This window comes from Stigmatopora argus, chromosome 2 (genome assembly GCF_051989625.1).
Source record: "Stigmatopora argus isolate UIUO_Sarg chromosome 2, RoL_Sarg_1.0, whole genome shotgun sequence".
In the NCBI taxonomy this organism is placed as follows: domain Eukaryota; kingdom Metazoa; phylum Chordata; class Actinopteri; order Syngnathiformes; family Syngnathidae; genus Stigmatopora; species Stigmatopora argus.
The window spans coordinates 23264037-23275013 of record NC_135388.1 but is presented as its reverse complement, the minus strand read 5'-3'; the positions used below and the strand labels follow the sequence as shown (position 1 = coordinate 23275013).

At 40.1% G+C, this 10977-nt stretch overlaps 1 protein-coding gene across 1 annotated transcript in view; it reads right to left on the bottom strand.

The window, feature by feature from the left end:
* LOC144069569 (apoptosis regulator BAX) overlaps window positions 1-10977 on the bottom strand; it is a 46935-nt gene that overhangs the window by 15804 nt on the left and 20154 nt on the right. Inside the window, exons 3-4 of the mRNA XM_077594816.1 lie at window positions 9403-9564; window positions 2421-2553 (exon numbers count right to left, since the gene is read on the bottom strand). Of these exons, the coding sequence (XP_077450942.1) occupies window positions 2421-2553; window positions 9403-9564 (295 nt within the window). The remainder of the gene's footprint in view (window positions 1-2420; window positions 2554-9402; window positions 9565-10977) is intronic.

The window sequence follows — 10977 nt, the reverse complement described above, 5'->3', positions numbered from 1 at the left end:
CAGCTGACCCATGGGCACTACAGGAGGTGTGACAGGCAGCAATGCCAATCAGGAAAAAAACACCTACCTGTACATCAACCAAGTGAATTCTCCCTGGCGTTTTCTTTGTTTTTTAAATGCCTCGTAAATACCTGTACAAAAACCAGTCTTATTGAAAATGTCCTTAACCCATTGTCCTCATTTGAGGACAGCCTGTAATATTTTTCTTACTTGATATTAAGGTGTTTCCCCATCCGATGTAAATGTTCTGGAAACATTGCAAAAATCTAAAACTTGTTATCTTGGGTAAAAATGGGTTAAGTTCATCTAACTTCTTATTTTTTATATTTTATTTTTGTAAATGGCCATATGTGAGGTAAATTTGTAAAATCTGTTTCTTTTTGTGAGGCTGAAAATAGTCTGCTTGCCAATGGTGATGTTGATTATTTTATTTATTTCATATTGCACAACAATTTTTGGTTTTAAGGCAAATTTATTAAAATAAAGACACCCGTCAAAATTTCTGCAGGTTTTATTCTTTACTTTTCATAGTGTAAGAGGGAGTTGCCTTAACTATATTGCACAACAGAACAACAAAAATACTTTTTCAAATCATCATGTTTCATATGCTCTTTTCTTATGAAGTAAGGTAACATAGTTACTTTCATAATTCAATAAGGAGGAAAGTAATTTATTTACCTATGCCCAGAAGTTTGAAGTTTCAAATTTGAAACAAAAAAGATGATAGTTATCGTGATATTATCGATACTGATAATTTTTGTCACATCGCCCAGCTCCAGATACAGCTGCAAATAATTATTTGAACATCTGAGAATGGCAATGTTAATATTTGATACAGTAGCCATTGTTTGCATTTACAGAGGTCAAACGTTTCCTTTAGTTTTTTCCCCCAGGTTTGCTCACACTGCTGTGGGGATTTTGGCCCACTCACTCCTTGACACAGATCTTCTCTAGATCAGTCAGGTTTCTGGGCTGTCGCTGAGAAAAACGGAATCGAGCTCCCTCCAAAGATTTTCTATTGTGTCAGGAGATGGGCTAGGCCACGCCAGAACCTTGATATGCTTCTTATGGAGCTACTCTCTTGTTTTCCTGGCTGTGTGGTTTGGGTCACTGTCATGTTGGAAGGTCTAACCACAGCCCATCTTCAGTGTTCTGACTGAGGGAAGGACGTTTTCCCCCAAAATCTCACAATATATGGCCCCGGTCATCCTCTCCTTAATACAGTGAAGTCGTGCTGTCCCATGTGCAGAAAAACACCCCAAACCATGATGCTACTGCCACCATGCTTCACAGTAGGTATGGTGTTGTTGGGATGGTACTCATCATTTTTCTTCTTGTAAGCACGGTTACCGTATTTACTCACATATAGGCCGCCCGCGTGTATAAGCCGCACCAGGAAAGTTGCCTTTAAATTTTTGAATTTTACAATTTATCACGTATAAGGGCCCCCCTGATTCCCAATTTTCACCTCCATATTCACGGTTTTAATATGGAGTACTTTGAAGGGAAAATCTTAAGAAAAATCATCACGTGGTATTTCTGAGATACTGTATGAATCAGAAGCACATTAGGGTCAATACCATAAGGAAGTTAAAATGCCTGTCTTTGTAAATGCAAAATATAAAATTATTCTATTAGAAAAAAAGAAATAAGTCTATCTTGATGAGAACCTGATGCTTTCTAATTACAGAAATTACAATTTTCTTACCAGAAGTTAGTAAGATGTTGTGGCAGCCATATTGGTTCTAATGTCAAAATATCTCAATTATTTCGATGGTTAAAATTACTCCAATAGTTGTCACTTTCGTACAAGAAAGAAAATGGAAAAAAAATCAAGGTGGAATTTTGTTGTATTTCAAAATCAAGGCTACTCGGGACTGGCGGAAAAATCTAGACGGCAGTGCCCCGACCTCACTAAGATGGCAGCGCCCCGGCCACGCTAAGATGGCCGTGCCCCGACCTCGCTAAGGTTATATCCGAGTGAATACGGTAGATGAAATTATGAGCAAAAAGTCTGATCACAAAACCTCCCATGACTCCTCTGTATCATCCAAATCTTCATTGGCAAACTTAAGACGGACCTTGGCGTGCTGGTTAAAGCAGGGGGTCTCAGTGTGTTACTAACAGTCACATTGGAAACAATGGACCCTGCTCTTTTCAAGACATGAGCCAAGTTCTTTCATGCAGTTCTGGGCAGATTCCTCATTTTTCTTAGGAACATTAGGCCCCACAAGGTGATCTCTAGACGGGAGCTCCACTCTTGCTCTAACAGTGGACCATTTTTCACCAAGCTGATTGGTAATTTCTCCGTAGCCCTTTCCAGCTCTTGGACAGCTCTTTGGTTTTGTCAATGTTACAAGTTTGAGTCTTGAGTCTGCTATTAAAGAGATTGTAGGTAATGCATCATTTTGATTTGTTACCTTGTATATGAGTCTGTATGCAAGATGGAAGAGAGCCACAACTCGACCCCAGTTGATGCCATCAGAAAATATGTTCCTGGCGACCTTCATGAAAATATCTTGAGCACAGTTTCCTGGAACTTGTCTGATTAGCCTGAGAACAACAACATGATTTAAATATTTTAAGTGAAATAGATGGACAACATTACTTCACATTATTGATTTTTTTGCCAAAAAGAATTTTCAAACTGGTGGTCTTTTGAATTAGCATTCTTAGGGAACAATCTCAACTATTTGGATTAATATATACAGTAATCCCTCGAATATCGCGGTTAATGTAGACCAGACATTGCCGCAATAAACGAAAAACCGCGAAGTAGGATCACCCTCATAACTACCACAATACATGTTTTCACATCTATCAAAAGGTGTATATTTATTAAATATTACAGCTAAAAGCATGTCAAAACATTGAAATGTATTACTATCTAAATACAGTAATATCTCGACATACGAGTGCCCCCACATACGAGCAATTTGATCCGAGTAAAATATTGAGCAAATATTTATCTTGCGATACGAGACAAATTTTGATATACGAGCATACAGCGGACGAGAGAGGCTGCTCATAAGAACATCATGGGCACTGTCTTTCTGGTCGCAACTCCCTCGTGTAATGTCTCTACGAGCACTGGGCTGAGCGTTGCATTTTTCAGTGTTTTTTTCCCACCATTAGTCATTGCGAATGGCAGAGCTTGTTCGCTAATACGAGAGAAGTACTACTTCCCAGGCAAGTTGGCAAGTGGTTGTGCGTTATCCTATTGTGAGGACATTTGTGTGTATCATTTTCGGAATGTTTTGAAGGGAAGACAAAAGCAAACAGCCATCGATAGGATGCATCTGAAAGTCAGGGTGGAGGCGGGGCAAATAGAGCCAACCCGGGAGAAGAAAGAAATAAAAATTTAAAACAAAATTAGAATTAAGTTTAGTGTAAGGTTAGATTAAACTTATTTTTGAGTGTGTGTGTCTGCATCGTAATCCAAGTTCATTTAAATTTGTTTGTTATGTTACGAGCGCGTTGACGTAAAAAAGTCCCCCCTCTCTCTGCCCTCTGCGAAATCCATCTAAATTTAGTACTATTAAACACATTTTAGTACTATTAAACCACTAGTTATTTGTTACTTGGTTAATAGGGCGAATTAGAACAAATTAAAAAAAAATCCAATCCAATATCCTGTTTTTGGTGTTTTTTCAGAGGATTGGAACAAATTAATTTGTTTTTATTTCATTTCTATGGGAAACGTTCATTTGAGTTACGAGTAAATCGACATACGAGCTCAGTCCCGGAACGAATTAAGCTCGTATCTTGAGGTACCACTGTACATATAATTTGCCAAGTTGCTAAGTTTAGTCTCCCCCGCTCTCTCTCCCCTCCACGAAATCCGTCTAATTTTAGTACTATTAAACACATTTTAGTACTATTAAACCACCAGTTATTTGTTACTTTGTTAATAGGTGGCGATGGCGAATTAGAACAAACAAAAACCTTTTTCTAATCCAATATTCTGTTTTTGGTGTTTTTTCAGAGGGTTGGAACAAATTAATTTGTTTTTAGTTCATTTCTATGGGAAACGTTCGTTTGAGTTACGAGTAAATTGACATACGAGCTCAGTCCCGGAACGCATTAAGCTCGTATCTCGAGGTACCACTGTACAGACGCTCCCCTACTTACGAACGAGTTAGGTTCCGAGCGATTGTTCATAAGTTGAATTTGTTTGTAAGTTGCTCAGCGCTATATTTTGTATTATAATTTATATTTAAGGCCTATATAACTATATTGAAGGTTTATATAAGTGCATTTGTATGTTTAAGGCTTGTACAGTGGTACCTCGTCCTACGACCGGTCGTCATACAATATTCTCGTATTACGGCGGAAATTTCGATCGAATAATTCGCCCGTCATGCGTTCAAAATTTCGTGATGCGACCAAGCCAGGTCTTTTTTTGCATATCTTTCGTGTATAACAATATCTACAAGCACGGAACGATTAATTCAGACGAGTTTCTCCTAAGACCAGGAAACGCACAACGCGCATGCGCGGGCAAAAGGAGGGCTTTCTGGGTAATGAAGTATACTTGTGCACACAACACCCATAGGCAATGGCAACCTTTCTCAGAATAAAACTTCATTACCCACAATCAATACGTGGGTAAGCTCAACTATTGTATTTCCTGTTATTCTTTCTAAGGAAAGAAGCTCCTGCGATCGTTCTTTAAAGACTATTTCTCATTGGCAAGTGGTCGTGCGTTATCCTATTGTGAGGACATTTGTGTGCATCATTTTGGGAATATTTTGAAGGCAATACAACAGCAAACAGTCGATCGATAGCGAACGTGAGGGTGGAGGCGTGGCAAACCGCCAACCCGGAAAACAAAGGTAACAAAAGATTACAACAAAATTAGAATTCAGTTTTGTGTAAAGTTACATTAAACATATGTTTGAGTATCTGTATATATTAATACAAGTTAATGTAAATTTGTTTGTTCCGTTTACGAGTGCGTTGTCGTGGAAAAAAAACGAAGTTCCGGAACGGATTAAGCTCGTATCTCAAGGTACCACTGTATAAGTAACACACATTGGTTTGTACTGAAAAAAAACATTTAATAAAATGGAGAGAATACATACAGTACTGTATACATACATTAGAGAGAGATTTACTAGAGACTGGTCGAAAGAAGCTATCTAATGACGATTGCAGTTTTCTTTTTTTCATCATAAATGATGCGGTAGCACTGTATGGCATCATTCAATTGATTTGCAAACTTTGTGCAACGTTCAATATTTGGGTCCTGCTGCTCGATATTTGTTTATAAATGGTACTGACGGTCGAACGATTCAAGTTGTATTCCCGTGCAACGCGCATCAAGCTTCGTTATTTTTGCCACTCATTTCAAATGAAATGGCTTGCCTCTTCCTTGCACCTCCTTCAATAGAAGCCTTTCGCTTTTCACCAACCATATTGAATAATGGATGCACGAGATATTTAATGATAAAAATGAAAAAGGTTCTTTGCGCACTGGAGATACGTTCACGCACTTCCGCATTGCAACGAAGTGGGCAGAAGAAGGTAGATGCTGGGTGAGCTGAGCTCTCACAGCGTCAGGCGTCGGTATTAGCGGCGGAAAGAAGTACTACTCAGAAAAATGCGCGCAATACAAAATCGAACTTACGAACATTTTTCGACATAAACGCAATTTGCAGACATGTTCGTATGTACCGTTGTTCGTAACTCGAATGTTCGTAAGTAGGGGAGCGTCTGTATACATCAGGGGTCCCCAAACTTTTTCTTGTGAGGGCCACATAACTTTTCCCTTCTCTGATGGGGGGCCGGTGTCAGTTTGTAACAGAAAAAGTGTGACGATCGTAGGGGAGCTTAATTTTTTTTTATTGTTTTCCAGAAAGCCACACACAACCAAATAACCCTTTCCAGGTTCTTTACAGAAAAAAGTCAGGAAACATATAATAACACTATTAATGAAATAAATAATAACTAAATAACCCTCTCTGAGTTCTTCACAGAAAAAACAGGAAATAAATAACACTATTTATGAAATAAATAATAACTAAATAACTCTCTCTGGGTTCTTCATAGAAAAAAAAGCCATGGAACATTAACTTTCTGTTGTGCCATGCACAATCTTCTCCCTTTGCTCTGAAGTTTATGCACGACACCACAACCGTCATTACAGAATCCCACGTCAACATTTTGCAGCAGTGCTTGGTGGTGAATTTGGCAGTGGACTCGTAGCGGGGCGGTGAGACCCCTTTTTTCCAACTCCCGGTTCATGCGTCCCATTATTAGACCGCGAGTTTCGGCCACCATGCTAGGAGCCCCGTCAGTCGTGATGCTAGCTAGCTTTGACCAGTCCAGGTCCAACTTCTCCATGGTTTGGCATACTTTGTCAAAAATATCCTCTCCCGTTGTAGTCCCTTTGAGACTTTGGAGGGCTGCCAGATCCTTGCAAATCTCAAAGTTTGCGCTAACTCCACGAATAAAAATGAGCAGTTGCGCTGTGTCTTGCACGTCCGTGTTTTCATCCAGTGCTAATGAAAAAAAGTCAAATTATTTCGTCTTCTGCTGCAGCTGGGCATATACATTACTCCCGATTTCTTCAACGCGTCTGGTCATTGTACTCACCGACAGACTTACGGCATTAAATGCATCTTTCTTCTCGGGACACACCTCCTCCGCGACAGTATCCATACATTTCTTAACAAACTCTCCGTCAGTGAAAGGCTTACCGCTGCTTGCTATCAATTTAGCAACCCAAAAGCTGGCCCGAACGGATGCCTGGTTCTGCTGAGATAGTAGTCCACTTTTTCGCTTTGAGAGTTTGTCTGCTCGTATTTAGCCTTGCAAGCTATCGTACTTGTCTTTGTGACGAGATTCATAGTGTCGGTAAAGATTGTATTCTTTGAATACCGCCACCGTCTCTTGACAAATGAGACAAACAGCCTTTTCTTTGCATTGAACAAAAAAATAATCGTTTGTCCACTACAGGTTAAATACCCTGCATTCTGAATCAATTTTTCTCTCACCTAACTTTTTCGCCATTATTCCGTTCTCAAACAGGTTGCAGTTTTAATATGCTTGAATAGTCCGCGATGGTCCCAGGGCTCCGCCCTCACCTGCGATCGTCCAGATGTCTCGGTAACACTGCTCGTGCATGCAACGGTGGACGTGCCCGCATGCATCAAAGGGAAACACTCTCCCCGCGCGTGTCACCAAAGAAGCAATGCGAAGCCCCGCTTCACTGGGATGATTTGTGGGCTCAGCAGGGGTGCAATGAACCAAACACAAGATTAAAACGTCCCAGTCTTCAAGGCCAAATAGGAAAAAAATCCGATAGCGTCTCTGGTATTGTTCAGAGGGCCGGTCCAAATGTGCCGGCGGGCCGCATCCCCCCCCCCCCCCAAATAAAAAAATAAAATAAAAATATATATCTGATAGCGACTCTGGTATTGTTCAGAGGGCCGGTCCAAATGTGCCGGGGGGCCGTATCCGGCCCGCGGGCCGTAGTTTGGTGACCACTGGTATACATAAACATGTAGATACTTTAAATACTGCAATTACAGTGAAAATGTTCCTTTCTGCTTGACATTAATCCCAAAAAACAGGTAAAGGGGAGTCTTTGATATTCGAGGGATGACTGTACTCGCCGAACTAAGCGTGGGGTGGAAACATGTGAGGTAACAAAACGACCTAAAAAAAACAGTCTGTTCTGAACGAATCAGTAAAAACATACACATTTATACATATACATACGGTTGTGGTCAAAAGTTTGCATACATTATGAAGAACATAATGTCATGGCTCTCTTGAGTTTCCAGTTATTTCTACAACTCTGATTTTTCTCTGATTGAGTGATTCGAACAGATACTTCTTTGTCACAAAAACATTCATGAAGTTTGGTTCTTTTATGACTTTATTATGGGTGAACAGAAAAAAAGTGATCAAATCTGCTGGGTCAAAAATATACATACAGCAGCGCTTATATTTGGTAGCATGTCCCTTGGCCATTTTCACTTCAATTAGGCGCTTTTGGTAGCCATCCACAAGCTTCTGGCAAGCTTCTGGTTGAATCTTTGACCACTCCTCTTGACAGAATTGGTGCAGTTCAGTTTTTTACATACACAACATTTCTGACATGGACTTGTTTCTTCAGCATTGTCCTCAAGTTCTCAATGGGGTTTAACTCAGGACTTTGGGAAGGCCATTTGAAAACCTTAATTCTAGCCTGATTTAGCCATTCCATTACCACTTTTGATGTGTGTTTGGGATCATTGTCCTGTTGAAACACCCAACTGCACCCAAGACCCAATCTTCGGGCTGATGACTTTAGGTTATCTTGAAGAATTTTAAGGTAATCCTCCTTCATTATCTCATTTACTCTCTGTAAAGCACCAGTTCCATTGTTAGCAAACAGCCCCACAGCATAATACTACCACCACCGTGCTTGGCGGTAGGCATGGTGTACTTGGGGTTAAAGGCCTCACCTTTTCTCCTCCAAACATATTGCTGGGCATTGTGGCCAAATAGCTCGATTTTTGTTTCGTCTGACCACAGAACTTTCCTCCAGAAGGAATTATCTTTGTCCATGTGATCAGAGCAAACTTCAGTCGAGCCTTAAGGTGCCGCTTTTGGAGCAGGGGCTTCCCTCTTGCACGGCGGCCTCTCAGTCCATGGAGATGCAAAACACGCTTGACTGTGGACCCTGACACCTGTGTTCCAGCAGCTTCTAATTCTTGGCAGATCTGCTTTTAGGTGATTCTCGGTTGAATCTTCACCCACCTTACCAATTTTCTCTCAGCAGCAGGTGACTTACAAACAATTGTTTGCACTGTTGCTCTTGGTACCTGCAGCTGCTTTGAAATGGCTCCAAGTCACTTTCCTGACTTGTTCAAGTCAAGGATTCGCTTTATCAGATCCATGCTGAGCTCCTTTGACTTTCCCATTGTAGCGTTTGTAGGTGTTTGCTTCCAATGAGCCCTATTTAAATGGCCTCAGAAGTCACCAGCTGTAGTCACTCATAATCACTCACAAGAGGTTAAGAGGCTATTCTATGACGCTAATTTCACTGACATAACTTTCTAAGTCACCAAAATTGCTAATTCGTGTTGCTGTATGTATATTTTTGACCCAGCAGATTTGATCACTTTTTCTGTTAACCCATAATAAAGTCATAAAAGAACCAAACTTCATGAATGTTTTTGTGACAAAGAAGTATCTGTTCCAATCACTATCAGAGAAAAATCTGAGTTGTAGAAATAACTGAAAACTCGAGAGCCATGACATTATGTTCTTCACAAGTGTATGTAAACTTTTGACCACAACTGTATATACACACATACACAACACAGCAATCCTAGGTTAGAAAACAATGCAAAAAAATAAATAAACTTGTGCCGCTTTAAAGAATACTGCATGTTATTTAAAGCATACCGCTGGAGCTCGGCATTCCTGTTCAACTCCTCAGATATCTTAAGTAGTTGTTCCACAACTTCTTTGATTTGTGGCTCCTGTTGTTCATTTGATCTTCCACCTAAATCCTCCGAAGTAACATGTCGACTGGGATCCTCTGCATTTATACACTCAATCACATACCTGTCATAGAGAAAAAAAGGTATAGAAAATGTTTAACTAGTGCAATAAAACAGTTATGCCAGGGTTCTTGCAAGTTTCAACAAGTGAAATTTAAGACATTTGAAAGACCACTTGCATGTTTTTGGAATGTGGTAGGAAACCGGAGTACCCGGGGGAAACCCACGCAAACCCACGAGAACATGCAAACTCCACACAGGTGGACATGACCTGGATTTGAACCCAGGACCCCAGAGCTGAGGCCGATGCACGAACCACTCGCTCACCGGGACACCCCACACGCATTTACATATATACATACACGCACGCACGCGCACACATATAGAACAGTAGTTCTTAACCTGGGTTCGATCAAACTCTAGTGGTTCAGTGGAGCCTCTGCCACGGACTTCAAGACACATCGACTCATGTCTATTCACGATAACAATTTGAGATACGACGAAAATTGAGCAAAACTGAGATACGAAACATATTTTGATATACGAGCATACAGCCGACGCGAAAGGCTGCCGTGTTTCTTGTCGCAACTCCCTCGTGTAAATGTCTCTACGAGTACTGAGCGGAGCGTTGCATTTTTACAGTTTTTCCCACATTAGTCAGTGCAGAATGGTGTACGCGTGGCGGAGCTTGCTCGCCAATCGTATACTACTTCCCGTTGGCAAGTGGTCATGCGTTATCCTACTGTGAGGACGTGTGTACTTCATTTTCGTAATATTTTGAAGGGAAGACAAAAGCAAACAAGCCTCGATAGCTTCCTTTTAAAAACTGCAGCTGAAAGTCAGGAAGGAGGCGGGGCAAATAGAGCCAAACAGGGAGGAGGTATAAAAATTTAAAACAAAATTAGAATTAAATTTAGTGCAAGGTTAGATTAAATTTATTTTTGAGTGTCTGTATCGTAATCCAAGTTCATTTAAATACGTTTGTTATGTTACGAGCGCGTTGCCGTGCAAAAAGTCTCTCTCTCTCCTTCACAAAATCCGGCTAATTTTAGTACCATTAACCATCATAACCACAAGTTATTTGTTACTATGTTAATAGATGGCGAGTTGGAACAAATACAAATGTTTTTACATTCCAATATCCTGTTTTTTGTGTTTTGTCAGAGGGTTGGAATGAATTAATTTGTTTTTAGTTCATTTCTGTGGGAAATGCTGATTTGAGATACGAGTAAATCGACATAAGAGCTCAGTCCCGGAGCGCATTAAGCTCGTATCTCGTGGTACCACTGTATTTAGATTTTTTTTATTTTATTTTTTTAATCGGATTTTAAGAACTGGATCAAAAGCCCAAAATATTCAGTTTTTTTATAAATCTAACATAATGTCTATTTGAGCTTTTTTCTTAGTAAGGGAAAACGTCTTTTAATCATTTGTTTTTCATTTCAAAAGGAGACCAAATCTTTTTTTAATTATGTAC